This window comes from Callospermophilus lateralis, chromosome 12 (assembly GCF_048772815.1).
Source record: "Callospermophilus lateralis isolate mCalLat2 chromosome 12, mCalLat2.hap1, whole genome shotgun sequence".
NCBI lineage: Eukaryota > Metazoa > Chordata > Mammalia > Rodentia > Sciuridae > Callospermophilus > Callospermophilus lateralis.
Window position 1 is genome coordinate 43,845,342 of NC_135316.1, and position 20,493 is coordinate 43,865,834.

The window sequence follows — 20,493 nt, forward strand, 5'->3', positions numbered from 1 at the left end:
AATATCAGCTCAATAAATATCTTCTTTTTTAAATATTATTTTTTTAGGTGTAGATGGATACAACACAATGCCTTTATTTTTAGTTGCAATTGGACACAATACCTTTGTTTATTTTTATGTGGTGCTGAGGGTCAAACCCAGGCCTCGCATATGCTAGGCAAGCACTCTACCGCTGAACCACGACCCGAGCCCAAGTATAAGTTCCCAATAATTTATTTTAAAAATAAAGTCATCTTAAAGGAACTACTCCCTGATAATTCATCGTTTTATCAGAGTATTAAAAACGATAAAACTTCCTTAAGATGTGATTTTATTTTTTTCTGATTTTTAAGAACCTAATATTAATTGAGGGTTTACAGTAGTTATTTTCACCTCTGAACTGTTTCCCCTGAAACTGTATTTAGATGGAACTTTATGAATAAACTTACATATAAGCCAGATTAATAAGTGAGGATACATTTATTCTATAGCTTTTATATTCACATCTCAATAAGACATTTCTCTTGGAGGAAATTTTGTACATTTGTTAACAAATTAACAGAATAGAAGTTAAAATTGTATAGCAGCTCAAAGGGCAGCAAAATTAACAGCAAATTGTGCCCAGGCTTGTTCCCAGCTGCTATTTGAAAGCATGTTCTTAAATGATCTCTACTTAAAAGTTCTATTTCTTATATAATTTACATGACAGATTTGATGAATTTTTTGGAAATAGTTACATGAATGCTTTCTGTGCTATCACCACCTGAATCTATTATAGTACTTTCACAGAATTTCTTCATTGATTAATATTAGGAATAACGAAATATCTTGAATGCTTTTTAAACACTACTGTTGGAATCTTGCTTTAAAAGTCAAGGTCCATGTATAGAAGTCCTTGTTTGTTTCTGCTGTGGAGCCAAGCTCTGTGATTATATAACTTGGTATAAGACTCTTTGCTTGTCCCTTCAGTGCAGTTCTAGAAATCCAAAATAACTTCTTACAGCAATTTTAGGATTTGTAGAAATTGGTGTTGCCCGAGTTAGCCAGTAGATGGTGATAATGTAAAGATCCAGTTTTCTTGTACATATTCTTAAGACAATTAGCACACGTTAAAAGGCAACATCATTAGGAATGGCTTAGGCACTAATTAATGTGAATGGATATGGTGAAAGTGAGGCAGTGGAAGAAAGTTGTCCCTCTGTATTTGAGGAAGTCTTTATGTAAACTTTGCAGTAGGCTGAATGGTTTAGTGCAGTCTCAAGGTATCTGTGGTGATGGGTTTTTACTTCAGACTTGTGCCTTTACTTTTCAAAAATGCAATAAAAATGCTAGGTGAAAGAAATGAGAAAAAAACATACAAAATACAAGCCCCAGAGATTTTTTTATTAGATTAAATAGAAAAAATATCCATCAAACAAACAGCTTTAAGAGTTTCTAAATGCTTCCTATCAATATCTGTACTTACATCTCCCCACAGACTAGTAACATTTGGTGGACAGGCACTGGTTCAAGGGTTACAGTTAAGAATATAACTGAAAAACAGACCTGAGTTCAAAATCTGACTCCCTTACTACTAGTGAGGTAGCCATGGAAAGGAAGTTAACCTGTCTAAGCCCCAATTTTCTCATTTGGGTCAGTTAAGTAGTATCAATGATTAGGCTTTTTATGAGAGCTTAGTGATAATGCACTAACCACCTCTCAGGAAGCACTCATGTGTTTATTGAAACTGAATAATATAATTGGTGCATTTACATATTAAACAGGTTGTTTTCTCTGATCATCACTCTTATCAACTTACTGGTGTTTTTCATGAGCTAAAAAATAAATATACAGTTGAGCATAACATACTTAAAGAACCTTGAGTGTGTTTGATGGCCCTAATGCAAGCATAGCTACTTGAAGATCCTTCACAGAAACCTGTCCTCTCTCTGGGAAGTACACCCACTTTCACTGCACTGATAACACCAGTGGGAGAAGGGAGATACTTTCACATGGCTGCAGCCAGATACTTTGGTGTCCCAGATGTCTGAAGAACTTCTGAAGTATTACAGTATCAGCTCAAAGTTCTAGGTGATGGAAAAACCTGGAAAAGGCTGACATGAAATCTACATTAGGCAAGATAAAGGATGATACTTTATTCTTTGATTAATCATTACAGCTACAATTCATTGTGAACTTCCTACACCACATATAAAGTGACTTCAATCTTTGTAACAATCCTGACATAATCTTTTATGACAATCATTTTAGAGAGAAGGAAACTAAGGGTTAGAGATGTTACTCTGCTTAACTCCAGAAATTTTGTTCTTTAACACTGTATCACATCCGAAAGCACAACCACTCCAGCTTAGGTGGCTAAACAAATCTTTAAAGCCAGGTGAATGGAATGCAGCCAGATTATTATACCTGGTTGCAAAAGTTATAAAACTATAAAGTCAGTCTAAACTACCAAAAAGCACTTAAATGAAAAAAATATCATACCAAGAGAAGTAGCTCCCACCAAGAAAATGTCACTATTGAAAACAAAGAACCTACATACCTAATACGAGCCATAATTCTCAGTAGTAACAAAGGCTTGGAAATTGAAATCAAGACATTTAACATGCTCACTCTGGCCAACATAATAAGGGTTTCAGCTTTTTCTCAAAAAGTTCTGAAATGTTAATGTGCTGCAAATCTGCCTATACAGTTTACCTTTCTGCCTCAAGGAAGAAAGGCTAACAAACCCACAAATGTAAAAATCACACCTTGAAAAAGTGATATGCTAGGGGTTGGAGGGAAAAAATGAGTAGTAGAGTTAAGGTTCTATAAGCCAGTGAATGTTTTCTGTCTGTTAGGTAAAGGGATTTCTTCATATGTGATTTTAATAAAAGGGAATTTCATAGGTAAAAACCAATATTCAAAATTATAAAACAAATAGAACCATCTATGCATAATCACTGAGTCAAAAATTTGCAACAGACTCAACAGAAATTCTTTAGTTGATAAATGTGGTTTGAAGGGGTAATAAAATTTTTTTATGGCTGAAGCAAGAGTCTTGTTTCCTGTTGGCCCAAAAATAGATGTTTCATTTCCCAAATAAGTAGGTTCTCCACTGTAAAGAAATATTCTTGTATAGTTGGTTTCTATCTTCTTGAACTCTGCTCCAAATTCAGCCAACTTTTCATATGTCCTTAACACAAACTTTGAACAGTCATAGGATTCAAACCACGTCTCTGCTCCTTTTATAGGGCTGGCTTGGACAGTCCATGTTTCATAATAAATTCCTGTTTCATTGTCCTGTTTCACCCACTTTGCCATTTTGTTAAATGTGCTTCCTAGTTAAAAAAGCAAAAGAACAGTATGTGAACATCAAAGCTAATGACGTTGCAAGTAAACAAATTCTGACCTAAGATCGTGGATACACACAAGTAAGAGATTTTTTTTTTTTTTTTAACTTCCAAAGCTGTATCTTTCAACAGGAATCTAATCTCAGCCAATTTTTATTCCATTCTTCAAGCCATGGCTATATTATAAACATTAGTAAAGAGTCTTATTATTTCTATAATCATTTAAGCTATAGTCAAGATTAAACAAATGCAACAGCTCTATTTCTTTACGTTACTCAACAAACCTGAGAGTCAGAGGCAAAAGAGAAAAAGGAAGCAAGGAAGGAACTATGGAAGAGGAGAAGGAGAATGGGTAAAAGAGAGTGTAAGAAAAACTGAGATGGGGAAAAGGCTGAATTTTAGTGTTACAAAGCACGGCATGCACAGAGCATGAATAGTTGCCTGAGAAGCAACTGTTGGAGAAGGCTGGCCTGCTAGTTAAGAGAAGCACCCACCTTCAATATTTGGTGGTACTTCCCTTTTCTTCCATATATATAGGTGATAGGAAGCTACTGATGGCCTCCCCACTACCATGCAAATTCTTCCCATGAATCAACTGAACTGGAAATGGTTTTGGCCAACTTTACACAGTCACCAGGATGGTTAACCTTCTCTCCTGCCAATACTTTGTACCTGACAAGAAGAATCTTTACAAATATTTAAAAAATACTGCAATCTGCATGGGCATAACCATTATCTGGGTATTTATAATGCCCAATAAAACTGGGTCCCAACATTTCACTTTGTTGCTGTTTGCAAACCTTTCTTTGATTATTCAGACTTGAGACCACAAAATAAATACTTCATGCTCTGTAAAACAGAGTGGTTGCCTTTATCAATTTCACAGAGTTAAAACTATGGGGTAATAGAGAGCCTGTTTTCTTAGAACTGGGGACACTGTTCTTAAGTATTCAAGTTTGAAAAGCCATCACTGTACCTAAGAACTAAGCCACTGCTGTGTTGCAAAACACTGTTTTGTAACATGAAGAAAAGGTTACAGAAAGCATTAATTACAAGACAGATGGACAACTTAAAAGTCTTAGGTAACAGCACACTACAAACATTACAGAGAAGAGTAGTCACATGTTCAAATGATCAAGTTATGTCAGAAGGGAAATCTTCAGATAATGAAGTAGGTGGAAATGGAGAAAGGAGAGATGTGAACTGGCTTGGAATGAAACAGCAACTATAAACAAAGTTTTGCTAAGAGATGCACTTTCATATTGTTAGAATGGTTTGGGATATATCAATTAAAAAGGAGGAGGAAGGACTAGAAAATAGCATAATGTTTTTAGTTCATGACCTTGAGAGACAGGTAGGTCAACCATTGCTTGGTTCAGCCTCAATTCCTTATTTGTGAAAGGACAAAGGATGTTTTACCTTTCCCACCAAATTACAGGTCAATGTACCTTAAAATGATTTGTAAAAAAGCTATGTAAGTAGAAAGCCTGATCATTTCCCCAGTCCTTGGATCCACTGAATACTTATTATCACAAACAGTGCTTTCATTTCAGATGTTTCCACTTTTAGGGGAGACAGCAGTTTAGGATATAGTCCTCTATAAGTGCAATGGGTGAGCCCTTATTTCTAAAATGCAAAGGTAGCATTTGATGTGGGAGGCAATGGGAAAACATGGCAAACTGTGACCCAATGTCACCTAATGAAACACTGATAAGGTTCTGCTGAATTCCTTTTACCACTAACCCACAATGCAACACATGCAAAATTCCAACATTTCCCAAAAGAATAGAAAATCACAGAGATAAAATATTTAAATTGCTTAAGAGTGCCTCAAATTTATAAGATCATATACATTTGGGGAGGCAATGTACCAAAGTTAAGAGAATGGTTTATGGGCTGGAGGGCTGGCAGGGCTGGAGCCCCACTTACTTAGCTGTAAAACTTTAACCTATCTGTGCCTCAGTTTCCCCATCTGTACAATGAGGGAAATAATAATATCTCTATAATGGGATTGTTGTGGTGATAAATGATGTACAGCACTCAGAATAGGGCCAGGCCCAGAGTAAGTCCATGCGATTAATAGCTATTATTAATCTCAACATAAAGATGATATCTTTAAAAAAATTATTTTAGTTGTAGTTGGACAGAATATCTTTATTTATTTTTATGTGGTGCTGAGGATTGAACCCAGCACCTTGCACATGCTAGGCCAGTACTCTACTGTAGAGCCACAACCCCAGCCCTTCAAGATGGTGTTTTAATTTATCGTCACTAAAAATTTTTTCAGGCACAGCCAATTGGTTCTTTAATCAGGCAAGTATGGGTTCCCTTTTCCTCCGATTTTATTTAGAAAGTCTAATTTAATTGTACAAGGTTTATTTCATTCATTGTTTAACATGGAATAGAGCCAGAGATAAGCTACTCATTATCTATTGGTGAAGATCTGCACAAGTACTAGTTTGGGTCAAAGTGTAGTGGTTCTATAAGTACATTTTTCAAATGACCTCCAAGAAGTAGAACATTACTGAAATGCCTCAATGGAAGTAATTCCTTTCATTTGGATATTGATGCAATCCTCAAATACTGCCACAGTTTTGAAACATACCTGATATGGTTGCTACTAAAACTAATGTCCCATTTTCCTTCCAATGGACATCATCAATTCCTTCAAAAAAGCAGGCAGCTCCTTGATTACACCAGAAAGGGGCATTCATTTCAGGCCGCAGATGGGGAAATGTACAGTTGCCAAGCTGGAAAAGTTCATACCACTCCATTGTGTAGTTCTTGCCAGTTAATGTACTCTTGAATCCAATGGCATCATGCATAATTTTCTGTGTAAAGATATGAACTTATGAGAGCAACTGTTAAGTGGCCATGGGTCCAGGTAACCTGATGCATAACAACATGGTGAACCACTGTGCATATCAAGTAGGACAACTGTTTGTCCAGAGATCCCTTTTGGTGTTGCTATTCTTGTGTCCACTCTGTGGCCCCTTAAACTCCAGCCCTCATCCACTCTGGGTTTGGCCATGGCTTCTCATCTCAGGTAGTAGGGGTGTGTGCTGTCATCACACTCATAATTTTCTTACAGCTTAGAGTAAGTACAAGACACCCCCATGCCACAGCCTCAGAAAGGAACTCCACACACATCTCAGGATGATGATGTGCTAACCTGGAAACATGCCCACAATAGGACCTAGAAATCAAGAGGTTTCTACTGCCTGCCCTTTCCCTTCTTCTGGGATTCCTACCTTCTCATTTTCCAGGAGCTGGGTAGAGAAGTTGCATTCAGAGTCATTACATTAAAAGGGATTCAAGCATGTGCATTTGTTACTGTCAGGGTTATAAAATCTGATCATAACTATTTGACAACTCATTTTAAATACTGTTGGGAGGCACATCAATGAATTTGTGGTAAAAAAGCAGCCACTAGAATAGTGACTATACCAGTTGATTTAATAACTAAAGCATTTAATCAACCAAAGTTACAAGATTAGGGTGCATCCTTACCAAATGTCCCAGGAGGTCTCCATATTTAAATTCCCACACTGGAGCTTGTAATCGAAAGACTTCAATGACATCCTCACTCTTCATAACTGGGATTGGTGAGCCAGTGGGACAGAAAGTGTACTTAGCTTGACAATAAGGGTCTGGTTCTGGACGGAAGGAAAAGCGTCTAATAAAAGAGAAACCATAAACTTAGATTCTAACAGTAATTTAGTTGTTCTCATACAGTTTTTCATTTTAGTGTCAGTAACATTTAAGGAAACACAAAGATTTGACCATACTGAATAAATATAAACATATATTTTACTTGTTACCTATGAACAAACTTACGATTTTATTTATTTATTTATTTGCTGGTCCTAGGAACTGGCCGAGTTGCTCAGGGCATGCTAAGTTGCTAAGCCTGGCCTTGAACTAGTGATCCTCCTGAGCTCCTGAGCCACTGGGATTTCAGGTGTGAGCTACCATGTCCAGCTTTTCTCTTTTGCAGTGCTGGGAATCAATCCCAGGGCCTCACACATGCCAGGCAGACACCCACTGAGCCACATCCCCAATCCAACAATGATGCCTTTAATAGCAAGTAAAACAGAATATGTGCTATATTTACTTAATAATTAATCAACATTCGTTCAAAAACATTTGCTGAGGGTCTAAAACATGCAGGGCTCTACTGGGAAGAAAGGAAACAAAGCAGAGTCTTGGGTGGGAGCTAGGAAGACATTAAACTCTCAGCCCAGCCGTGAGGGTGCACGCAGGGCAAGTGCTAAACTAAGGAAATGAGTCCTGTGGTGGGGGATGGGGAGAGAATGGGAGGACCAAGAAGGAGATATGGACCTGGCCTTGGTTTCCAAGTACTTACTAAGACAATGTGGACAGAAAAGGAGAGAAAACATTAGGTAATATTATCCAACCATACATAGTAGAAGGATCTCCAGAAGGTTCAGGCTTCGAGGCAGTAGTTGGAAGAGGAGAGGTAGGCAGGGGTTGTCATTCTATTACTAGGAAAGTATGAACAGCAGCAGCCCCTAGAGCCCTGCAACTGACAGAACTAAGCCCCCAAGTGAGTATAAAGTAGCAGATCTGACAGGGCCGAAGATGCCCTAATATAAACCTTATTTCAATGAATTATAAGAGGGTCAGGAAAGGCCGAATTAAGACTGAGAGATCAGTCAGGAGGAGCCTACAATAATTCAAGAAAACAAAATAGACCTGAGAAAGCCCAGCATCAGACCAGGCTCCAGCTAGCTGAACTTAGCCAGACAGATGCTGGTCACCTTCTATACTTGGCACTCAAAGAATCAAGAATAAGTAATGCCCTCTAACTCCTAAGAATCCTGAATCCCAAAAGTTCTAGTCAGATGTATTTTGTTACAATCCTAGCAAATGAACACAAATTCTATTTTAGTTTAGGTACTTAACTGGTTTAAACAAACATATAATTATTCACTTTAAAATTTATTTTAGAGCAAAGATAATTTAAAAAGTAAACTGAAGTATGAATTTAATAAAGGCAATAATATATTCAACTGGGATCATTGAATGGGAGACAAGCACTTAATTACTGAAACTTTAAAGAAACAGTGAAGAAGTCATAGACAACATGTTGCCCTAATACTAAATCATAGTTTGGGATTTATATTCTCTTCCTTGTTTTGTTGAAAACTTAATTTTTATTTCATGTAACACTGTATTAATATTTTCAAGAAAAACAGCTTTAACTCTCCTATGGTTTGGATATGAGGGTTTTCTCAAAAGTTCCTATTACCAAGGGAGGGAAGGGGAAACACTGAGGCATGTATTTTCCAAATTATTTTGTTTTGTTCATGTATAACAAATATGTATCTACAAATCCCACCAATATGTATAAATACAATGCACCAAAAAATGTGGGAAAAAGGTTCCTATTAACACAGGAATGTTCAGAGGTGGAATGATTAGATTATGTGAACTGTAACCTATCAGTCCATCCTAGTTTTAAGGTACTGGGTGGTAACTATAGGCAGGTGGGGCAAGACTGCAGAAGACTGATCACTGAGGCATGCCCTGGAACAGCATCTTCCCTGCAGTCCCTTTCCCCCTTCCCTCTCTCTGCTCCTAACCATGCCATGAGGGTGAGCAGCTTTCCTCTGCTAGGCCCTTCCTCCATGATGAGCTCCCTCATTATGGGCCCAGAATGCAGCTGGCCTTTGGACTGAGACCTTCCAAACAAAGAGCCCCAAATAAACTTTTCCTCTTCTAAGTTGCTCTTGTAGGGTCTTTTGGTCACAATGATCAATAGCTAACTAAAACAAACCCTAAACCTCTTTTCACATATATCAAGCAAAAACATTCATTCCACTCACAGAATATATGAATGTTTAGGCTTGAAACTACTGGTATTTAGTAGAGTTAATCTTGCCAAAACACTAAGGTAAGCGCTAACCACCATCCTATTTTCTGCATTCTCTATGTGCCCACAGAGAAACTGGATAACTTTCCTAAGATCACACAGTGAAACCAGAATCGATCCCCAGAAGTTAGAATCTAGAACTCTGCTCCTGATCATGAGGCTGTGAGGTTATCCTGCATCTGATTCATCAGTTTGTCACGCAAAACTATGTGTATTCAAAAGCTGCTGGTCCTTCCCCTGCCAGATGCTGACATCCATGTTTTCTTTTTCTGTCCATAGCTGTTTACCAGTCGTAGGCTGTATGAACACTGCTCTAGGTCAAAGTCTCCAAATCAGGTTTGCGGGTCTCGATTTATGACGAGCATCCTACCTCCAGCATGATGAACGTGGCAAATTAAGCGACCAACCTTCCCAGTTTGGGACTACCTGGGGCTCAGGGCAGAGATACCCCAGATTTGGGTACTTAAATTGCAAAATCCGGGGAATACCTGGGCAAGTTGTTCAACCTCTAAATGATGTCAAATGTCATGCAGTACTAATGACAGAGCGTGAAATAAGTAATAAATGCAATATGCAAAATGCTTTAAACTTTTTAAGCAGTTAAATAAGTTAGATAAAAGCAGTAACTAGTATCTACAAGTCACTCGATAAAGTAACATTGCTCCCCGATTCTTCTACAATTGAGACTGCTCCATTTCTGGCTCCCACGTGCAAGAGGGAGAAGGGCCCCAGGGGCCGCGAGCAAAGGGCGACTGAGACACTCCACTCCTTAACTTTGTTCTAATGACGCCTCCGCGCCGCGGGGTAAGCCGGACCCCACACTCGCGCCGGCGCGGGGTTCCAGCCCTTCAGCACCCGACGCTCTCTACCCCTGTCACCAGCCCGGCCGTGCGCGCGCCCCAGGGACCGCGCGTCCCCGCCCGCGCGCGCCATCGTACTCACTTGTAGGGCACCGGCCAGTGGCGGCGGGAGAGGCCGCCCGAGGCCCGCGGCCAACTCAACGCCGCCGTCAGCCCGAGCAGCGCCAGCGCCCAGCGCCGAGGCGCGCGCCCCGGGGCCGCTCCCTGCGCTCCCCAGGCCCCCAGCCAGGCACCCTCGGTCAGCGCCATAAGGCAGCTCGAGCGCTTCCGGCGCCTCCCCAGCCGGCGGCCGCGGAGACCTGTCGGGCGAGCATGCGCGGAGCTGCGAACCCCGACTCCGGCCGCCCACCGCCTCGCGGGCTGCGCAAGTCCTGGGCGCGAGATGCCGCGGAGCGCAGGACGCTCTCCCAGCGAAGCGCCGACGACTGGACCGGGCCGGGTTCCTGTCCTCCCCGGAGCCCTAAGTGGTGGTGGCTGCCAGACTTTGCTGGTCGGGAATGCGCTTTGGTCCCGCCCCTAGGAGAATTCCGCCCAGGCCTCGGGGGGCCTCCAGTTTTAATCATTGATCAGTAATACGCAATCGTTTTGGCCACCAAGCAAACATCCGGCTTGGCTTCTGATGTCCTGAGCGTCCTATGCCATTAACGTAGACCAGGCTCATCTGTGTCTTTCCACAATGTCAGGACTTATTGAATAAGATTAATTCACAAGCTACATAAGTTTCATTGCTACATCGGTTTCATTGACTTTAATTCACCGAGATACTCTGTGTCCACTAGTGTTGTGACTGAGACAATGTCTCACAAGTTTTTACTTTTCTTTTTTCTTTTCTTTCTCTCTCTCTCTCTCTTTTTTTTTTTTTTTTTTCTTGTGGTGCTTGCTGGGAATTAAACCCAGAGCCTTGTGTAAGGCAAGGCAAGCATTCTATCAACTGAGCTATATCCCCAGCCCACAAGTTCTTTTATTCCGTCCCCATCTTAATTACTAACATCTTTAACGCGCAAGTCACACTTTGGCTTAGTGATGTGATATATATATATATATATATATATATATATATATATATATATATATATATATATATATATATTACATTCTAGCAAGAGTTAAGGTAGTTGGCAGGATTTCAAGAAGCTTACCAAGAGCAAAGGCAGAGAGCAGATACAAGTGCAAAGAGTCACTGAAGGAGGCCAGAAATGGATATTTAAGGAACCAATTTGAAGAGTTGAGGCTAGGGTCCAAAAAGCAGACATTTTCACAGAGTAGCTTAAAGTGGGCTTTGTGTCATCATGGGCAGGAGAAACCGCCCTGAGCAGAGACAGAGAATGGGAAGCTTTCTGGCCAAGGTTAGTGACCATTCACCAGGCAATGAGATCTGTATGCTGCCAGTCCAGTCTTGGGATTCTTTGGTGGTTGTGGGTTGTGAGTGAGGGGGTTATGTGAGGTGACATTGCTAAGCTCATGTGTCCGGTGTTCATGATATGATTTGATATGCTCAAGTATCCACATGCTTCTGATTTAATTTGATGTCAACTTTCATTGACATGAATAAATTATTCATCAATTTGTGCCTATGGTTGTGCTGGGCAGATTGTGTAGTTTTATGGTGGCATCCCCCCTCTTCCACAGAAAATCTTAATTAAGCTTCTCCAGAGACCTCACCATTATTGTTCATAATTGATTTTGGACTCTCAATAAAATTTCTGCAAAAGAATTTTCAGGTGGGGGATATGCCTGCAGAGGCAGAGAGTGATAAGAAAGACTAACCCAAGGCCTTCACAGAGCCTTTTGCATTTCAGAGTTGGGTCCTTGAAAGCCAGCTGGTGGGAGAAAGAAAGAAAAACAGAGCAAAACAAAAAACAAGCAAACAAACAAACAAACTCTCTTTCTCAGACACTGATTTTTCACAGAGAGAGCATCCTTGGGGTTATTTTTCTAAAACTTGGAAGCTGGGAGTCAAGAAGAGTAAAAAAACAAAGTAAAACAAAAAAAAAAAACTTACTGTTATGTGAACTGCTGCAGATTGTGAACCTCTGAGTCCCTGCCCTTACACACTGAGTATAAAGTTCTAAAACTTCCTGAACTCGGGGGATTGATTGCTTATGGTAAAAGGTTTTTCCCTCTGAACCTGAATGCAGCCAGTAAACCTGCTTCCTGCTACTTCCTTGATGTCTAGCTTCATCTGTCCTCCAACATTTTATTTGGAAAAACAAAGTGTGGAGTCATTTTACCTTGGCACTTGTACTCAAAATGTGGAAACTCATGGCATACTAAGGCTTTATAAAATGGGGTAACTCAGGGCAAGGCACAGCCTGGAAACTGCTGTTCTTTTCATCATGGAATAACTCAGAGCAGGGCACAGCCTGTGCTCCATATCTGGGCTTCTCCTTTGGAGTCTCCTATGATACTACCACCACTTACCTGGGTGCCCAAAGCCCTGACTAGATGCCAACAATATTTCAGTGTATGAGAATTTTTATTTGGAGGCAGAGGGTACAAGAAAACTTGAGGATAATAATGGGGAAATAATTTGCCCTCACTGGGCCAGAGCCAGTGAAAACAATGGTCAACACAAACGATATGTAGTTTGTGTTATCATCTATGCTATGGAATATGTTCTACTGTGTTGGATCTACCACTTTATTTGGAAGAAAATGTTACATTGCCTTCTTTGATTCTTCAACCTGCTCCCCAAGAAACAATGGCATCAACTGCCCTGTTTCTGATGAAACACACTGTCCATGAATGCTGACTTATCTGTATGCTAAAGGGCCTCACCACATGGTCACCTGTTGAACCAAAGGGCAGTCTGCAGAACCCTCAGACCAGTACTTTCCAACTCCTTCACTTCACCCATAACACATGGGAGCCATAGTATTTGTCAATATATTGGAAAAACAAAGTGGCTTTTGTGGTCAGAGGTAACCACCACAATCCAAGTGGGGTATGTATGTGTGTGTGTGTGTGGTGGAGAAGAGGGGGAGGTGTTACTGGCTTCCTCAGGTTTGCCAGACCTGGGGGTAGATAGGAATCAGCTTTCACCTGCAAAACACACACGAACACCCTTGTACCCTTGTCTCCATGCTACACAGAGTTGTAGAGTTCTAAGGAGCTTCTGGCAGGGTCCCAATATAACAGTGATCTACTTTATGCTTTGAATATAACCTTTGCTGCTCTTATTTTTTAAATGGACAAGGTTCTTTCTCTTCTCTCTCCCTGCTCCTTCCTAATCTGTCCCACTCCCTGACAGGATTGCTTTTTTTTCCCACTCTTCCCCAGAGTTATCTGTCCCTGAGTGCACACCCACCCTAGGAATGAAGTAATCCAGACTTTGGGGATGACACCAGAAGATCTCAGAAATGACCATCTCCCAAATTAACAAGTGAATTACAACTCCAGACAGAACACACCTGGAATGTCGCCTTTGAGTCACCTCTTTAAAACCCCCCTTGGGAAAGGAGTGCCCTGTGTTTCTCCTTTGGAAGCAAAGCAATCAACCTTTTTCCTTTTCCTCAAAACTGTGTCCTCGTTATTGGATTGACATTGGGGACAAGGACCGAGCTTTCGGCAACATCATCTCACATTCATTTGTCTAAGCGTTTACAAGACTCTTCTACTTCTTCTCTATATACTACCACCCACTTCAAAATGACCAGAGCTAAACTGGCTTCTCTAAAGATACACCCAAAATGAGAGGGGAAAGCATGCTAGCCATGAAAGCTGAAACAGAATGTCTGATTTGAAGAGCACCCACAGGATTCTGTGGGTCTGCTCTTGACCAGTGGCTTTAAAACTGTTCAAGAGGACACTAGTATGGCTGTATGTATAAACGTGGCTGTAAAACCAATGTGATACTGTAATTTGTGCACATGGGAAAAATAAGAATTCATACCCCATTTGAATCAAATGTATAATATGTCAAGATCATTGTAATGTTTTGAGCAACTAATGAAAAATTTTAAAAAAGAACTAAAAAAAAAATAATAAAAAACTATTCAAGAGGAGAAACTCTTCAAAATCATAGTAGAGGCTTTAGAGTTAATAGAACCAAACACCAGAGAGCCACCACAGAACTTACTATCTGTGCCAAGAAAGTCCAGAGCTAAAAAAAAAAAAATGTTGAGCTTGACCTTGATCAGACTAAGGGTGACCCCTTTGGCATCTGCAATCCCCACCAGGTACAGGGAGTTGTCATGAAAGAATGTGTCCTCATGTGAGCCCTTACAGTCCCCAGTAACTCCCACACCCCTCAGCCCTGATCTGGTTCTGTTCTCTGTAGCAACTTGAATAAGACCCTATTCCTCTTGGTTATGACCCCCGACACACCCAGTTTGTAGACCATTATTGCCTGATCCTTCTTCGTATTGGTTACTTCCCTCTAATCCTTGTCTTGTAAGGCTTTCGAACCCATAAATAGAACTAAATTTTAATCTAAGTTGTTTTCCTCGGTCCTTGTCCAGTCTGCCACATAACTAGGAAAACTTCTGTCTGATAAAAGTCAGGTTTCTTAGGAAATGTAAGAGACTGCACACCAGAGGGACCACAAAACATCTCCATGAACAAAGTCAAGGAATGTTATTATAGGATCTGGGGAAGGGTGGAATTGAAATTCAAATGAGCAATGTTTTGGCAGGCTCAAAGCAAAGCAAGGATATGTGTCGGTAAACTGGAGTAAGGGCTGTGGATGTGTAGCTCAGTGGTAAAGCACATGTCTGGCATGTGTGAGGCCCTCATTTCAGTCCCTAGTAGGACAAAACGAAAACAAAAAAAACAAAAGCTGAAAATAGAACTTACAAATAGTTGGTGGTCACAGTGGTAGAGGAAGCATTTCATGGCTGAGCTACATCTCTAGCCCTTACTTCCTTACAGCTTTGAGTGTCGAGACTACAAAGTGGACCCAGGGTACTATTTCCTTGTAACTCTAAAGTTAAAATAAAGATGGAATTTCCTGTTCAGAAACTCCTATCAGAAGCTTTACATCTACCTGGGTTGATTCTCTGAGATTCTCCAGGCAATGGTGGAATATTTCACTCCTACTGGTATAAATTCGAACAGGAAAGTCTCTAAATCTGTAATTTTAGACAACAAAATTTCTCAGTGAATAAGAAGAAAACAGGAGGTTGTTATGACACTTTACTGAAAGGTCGGTTTGAGGTGGCTGAGGAACAAGCACCAAAGAACCCACAAGAATCACAGGTCAGGTGCCAGCAGAACCACCTGTCAGTCAGCGGGGCCTCCTGACCAATCCTGGATTTCAGCAAGCTCCTCTGACCAACCCCAGTGGGATAAGGAACTCTAAAAACCTCCCCTTTCCTGTCCCAAGCCCTCCCTTCCTGCCCTAAGCACAATAAAAATTCCAGTCTGGCTGAGCCCCAGGCTTCTCCTCATCACCCTGTTGGTCAGGAGGGTCTCTACTGGGAGCAAATCTCAATAAAGCCTCCTTCAGCAGCCCTTCCTTTTAATCTGCCTCCTTTTGGTCACTGCTGCCTTACCTTACATACCTTACCTATCATGGTTTGAGAGAAATGTTGTTTTTCTGAAAATTTTGAGGCTTATTTTATCTTTTACTTCAGGCTGATGAATAATAGGGCAGATTTTTAAAGTTCAAGCTAATTTGTACTTGTTTCACTTATAATTCCTTGGGCATTATAAACCATTATTCTGGTTTAAGTAAGTGAAGGGGCTTCACCCAAGTTGCCAAAGGAGTCCATGAAAGATGAGCCGTGCCCTTGACACACTGATTTCCCACATAATTTTTTTTTTTCTTACGATACGATATGGGGATTGAACCCAGAGGTGCTTTATCACTGAGCTTACATCCCCCAATTTTTTAATTGTTTATTTATTTATTTTTTAAAAATACTTTTAGTTGTAGATAGCACAATACCTTAATTCTTTTAAAAATTTATATTTATGTGGTGCTGAGGATCAAACCCAGTGCCTCATACATGCTAGGCAAGTGCTCTACCACTGAGCTACAGCCCCAGCACTATTGTTTATCTTGAGACAGGGTCTGGCTAAGTTGTTGAGGCTGGCCTCCAGTTGGGATCTTCCTACCTCAGCCTCCTGAGTCACTGGGATCACAGGCGTGTGCCACTGCACCCAGCTTCCACACCAATTTTAATGCAAGAGATTAAGAAAATCTTGATGTTATTATCAACCAACCAACAAACCCACAAAAATATCCTCCCCCAAATTTATGAGACTTGGGTATGCTCACCTGTTTTTTTTTTCTCCTAGATGGACACAATATCTTTATTTATTTATTTATTTTTATGTGGTGCTGAGGATCGAACCTAGGGCCTCACTCATGTGAGGCAAGTGTTCTACCACTGACCTACAGCCCCAGCCCTGTTTTTGTAGGTGCTTAATTGGCCTACACACTACATCAACTCTATATAGGTGCTAGTTTCAGATTTTTATTAACAGTTTCACTTACCTATAACATTATTTTAGATCAAGGATAAGTTTAATTTGGTTATGTGGGTTTGTGTATGTGTGTGTGTTGTGGTGCTGGGAATTGAACCCAGGGCCTTGGACATGCTAGGCAATCACTCTACTATTAAGTCACATCCCTAGCCCCAATTATAAATTTAAAACCACAGTTTAAGTGTAAATTTATAAAGTTAGAAATTACAATAGTCACATAGTCATCTACTTAATTTGTGATACTTAAAAACAAACAATATTATGGATCCATAGCTAATACTTTGCCCTAATCCTAAATCAGTAATTTTGGATTTACAATCTCTCATTAGTTACATTGAATCATTTAGACAATTCTTTAATCTTGTATTTATTTATTGAATTATTTTTTATTTCTGTTGGAAATAATTTATCAATTTTCTCAAGAAAACTAGTTTCAGAACAAAAACTTCTCTTTTCTTCACATTGTTAAATAAAATTTATGGAAGGCCATTGTTTTTGTTTTTGTTTTTGTTTTTTACTGTGCTTCTGCATTAGGTTCCAACAAGCCAAACTAAAATGTAGTCCTTTGTTATGTGCCAAGTAAACAAAGTGAAGCTTTAAAGAAACAGGAAAACCCTCCAAAGTAGGAGATTCACAGCAACCAGCAAAAAAGGGCCCTAATCAATCTGTCCTCTCTGCTTTTATCCTCATAAGGAAAGTAAGCTGATGTTAACCAATTCCTGTTCCTGCCCAAGTTGTCTAACCAAAACCAACGGTTCTGCCATGCCCTGAAAAGCTTCCTCTATTTTGGGTATATGCTGTCCAACTTGTGAATCACTTATTAAAACCAATTAGATTTTTTAGCTAAATTTGTTCAAATTTTGAGGGTTGAACCCAAGGCCTTGCACATACTAGGCAAGCACACTATCCCTGAACTTCAAATTTCAGCCCTGAAATTTTGTTTTTAACCATGTATATCCAAGAAAATGAAGTGGTGCAAACCTGTCAGGGAGCAGAAACACACTAATGTCAAGATTTTAACCCAGCTGACATTTTCTACATTTATCCTCCCAACAACCCTGTGAAGAAGGTGCTAGGCACCCCACCCAGAAGACCCTTACCATAATTAAGCAGAAACTTCCCACCATAATTGTAACATATACGTTCCTTTTCTTGTCAGAAAGCTTTATAACAGAATAGCAGTAAAAATTTCTAAAAACAACTCAATGTGAATTAGGACTTCCTATTTCTTGTGAGGACTAAAAACTGAGTTTGGCCACAGACTTGATGATGTCACTTCTGCTTTTGTTGTAAAACCTCTGACTAATCTAAAATGTGGGACAAAAAGCACTTTCTGTGAACTTAAAAAATATTATTTTTATGTAGACTCTTGCAAAAAATGTAAAACTTCAAGTCCCCCCCACCCCCAATAAAGTTCTAAGAATTTCCAGACTCATGGTCCAGAGAATCTTTTAGGCAATAGCCCCTCTGGACACTGCAGCCAATAAACCTGCTTTCTGAAAATTTCTCTGGGTGCCTAGTCTCTTTTGTCCTACAGCAATGTTACTTCCTAGTTTCAGACTGAGTAAGTGTAGGCACTGAAACATTGAATAGCTTTCCCAGTATCACAGAAGGCAGTGAAAGTGGCCTCAGGTTTGATCCCCAGCACTCAAACCCAGAATTAGATGATCCTGCTTCTAGAATTCAGTATTCTTCTCCTTCTTTCCCTTAATGATGCCTGTGATACATAAGTGCTTTCACAAGCAGTTGCCCTTTCCCTTGCTTGCTGTGTAAGTCATGTGCCCTTCCTCTTTCCTATCTGGAGCATCATGGTCTTAAGCCATGTAAATATCCTGCCAGGTCAGGAGCTAGAATCAGTCTCATGGTCATGGGTTTGCTGTTCTTCACCCATGACTTATGACCAGCATCCTACCTCCAGGCTAAAGGTGGGTTTCTTCTTGAAAATAGATGCTCGCCTTACTTATTTATTTATTTTTTGACACAGTAGTGCAAAGTTTTGTTTTTGTTTTGTTTTTAAAGAGAGAGAGAGAGAGAGAGAGAGAGAGAGAGAGAGAGAGAATTTTTTTTTAATATTTATTTTTTAGTTTTTGGCGGACACAACATCTTTGTTTGTATGTGGTGCTGAGGATCGAATGCCAGGCGAGCGCGCTACCTCTTGAGCCACATCCCCAGCCCCAGTGCAAAGTTTTAATACAGATTTTTGTAATTGATATATTAAGAATGAATAGAAAAAACTAGGATATATATGATTTGAATAGCACAATTGACAAGATTGGTCTAATGGACATATAACACTTTGTGTTCATTTTTTTTTTTTTTTTTTTGGTACTGGGGATTCAGCCCAGGGGTGCTTTACCACTAATCTATATTCCCAGTCCTTTTATTTTTTGAGACAGGGTCTTACTACATTCTAAGGAATAATAATAAAGAGGAGACAGAGACAAGGTGCAGAGCAGGGAAGGTGGCAAAGTGGCTCCTTGTCCAAGTGGCCATGTTTGTTTATACCAATAGGTTACATTAGGTCATTAGTACCATAACTGCATTATTGTTTAGAGTATGAGTAAGGTTGCTTATTTTGCAATTACATTTTACAGTTACAACATGCAATGTTAGGAGCTTTGTGCAGCTCTCAAGGAAGTCTACTGTCTGAAGTTACTGTTAGGCAGGTAGATCCAGGAGCACCAGAGCTTGGTGAAACATTGTAGTTATCAAGCAAGCAAGTTCTTTTATTCCCAGGAGTTATATGCCTAAGATTAAGGTTGAAACCCTTACGAAGAGCATTGCTACAGTGGCCAGGCATCCCATATCTTTTACAGGGAAGTTTCCCAGCAGCCAGGCATTCTGCACCTTTGCACAGAAACTTCCTAGCCACCAAGCATGGCACAATCAGCAAGTTTATTAGAGACCCCAATCCCACACACAGAACCCCTACACTAAGTTGCCTGGGCTGCCTTGAATTTGTGATCATCCTCCCTCAACCTCCCAAGTTGCTGGGATTATAGGCATGTACCACCATGCCTGCCCTGTGTCCAGTGATTTTAAAACTCACATTCTTTTTAAGCTATATGGAATATTCATGAAAACTGACCATTTAATAAACCTCAAATCTAGCCTTAAGATAAAAAGTTTGGTCAATTTTATACATTATATTATCTGGCTGCAATGTAATTAAACATAAATAATTTTTCATGTAGTAATAAAAACATCTTATGTTTAGGATTTTTTTTAAAAAAATTGTTCATTTATTTTAATTAGCTATATATGATGGCAGAATGCATTTTGATTCATTGTACACAATTGCAGCACAACTTTTCATTTATTTGGTTGTACACAATGTAGCTTGGCACCACATGTGCAGCCATACATGTACCTCCGGTAATAAAGTCCATCACATTCCACCATCTTTCCTGTTCCCATACCCCCTCCCCCCTCCCTCTTGCCCAATCTATTTTTCCCATGCCCCCCTCCCCCATTATGGATCAGCATCCACTTATCAGATAGGGTGCTCGCCTTTTTTAGCACCTGGCACAGCTTAAGAGAATTTTGTTGAAGGAACATGAGGCAAAGTCAATTAAAGCTCCGGTAGGGAAAGTAGAGAAGTATTTTCTGGAGAATGTAGAATTCATCTTTAATAATAAAAGAATAAATTTCATTCAACTATATGGGGAATATATGAAGTTGTACAGAAGAAATTTGGGGACCATCCTAGTGGAACAAAGTAACCCGATTCTTTGAGCTGTCTTTACTATGATCCTATAAAACCTTTAGGCTACATAAGAGAAATTCTGAACTTTGTAAGAATGAGTTACATTTGTGGGACACAAAATTTCACAAAAAACAGTTACATCTTCATGGCCCTTAGTTAACACTCTATCCAAACCTCAAACTCTGTTTTAAGCGTCCTAGGAAATGATTTATATTCCACTTCTGATGCAGATGAATGGGAGTAATGGTGTTTCGTACTCAGTCTTCTCAAAAACACCATTCAGCCTTGGAACCA

At 40.0% G+C, this 20,493-nt stretch overlaps 1 protein-coding gene across 1 annotated transcript; it reads right to left on the reverse strand.

Moving 5' to 3' along the window:
• Positions 1–1,341: 1,341 nt before the first annotated feature.
• On the reverse strand, positions 1,342–10,478 carry Cln5 (CLN5 lysosomal BMP synthase). The gene is made up of 4 exons (XM_076872064.2): positions 10,147–10,478; positions 6,819–6,984; positions 5,914–6,139; positions 1,342–3,296 (listed from the first exon to the last, which is right to left on the reverse strand). Exons 1-4 carry the CDS (start codon positions 10,311–10,313, stop codon positions 2,785–2,787), a joined length of 1,071 nt encoding a protein of 356 aa, XP_076728179.2. The 5' UTR covers positions 10,314–10,478; the 3' UTR covers positions 1,342–2,784.
• Between the last annotated feature and the right edge of the window lie 10,015 nt (positions 10,479–20,493).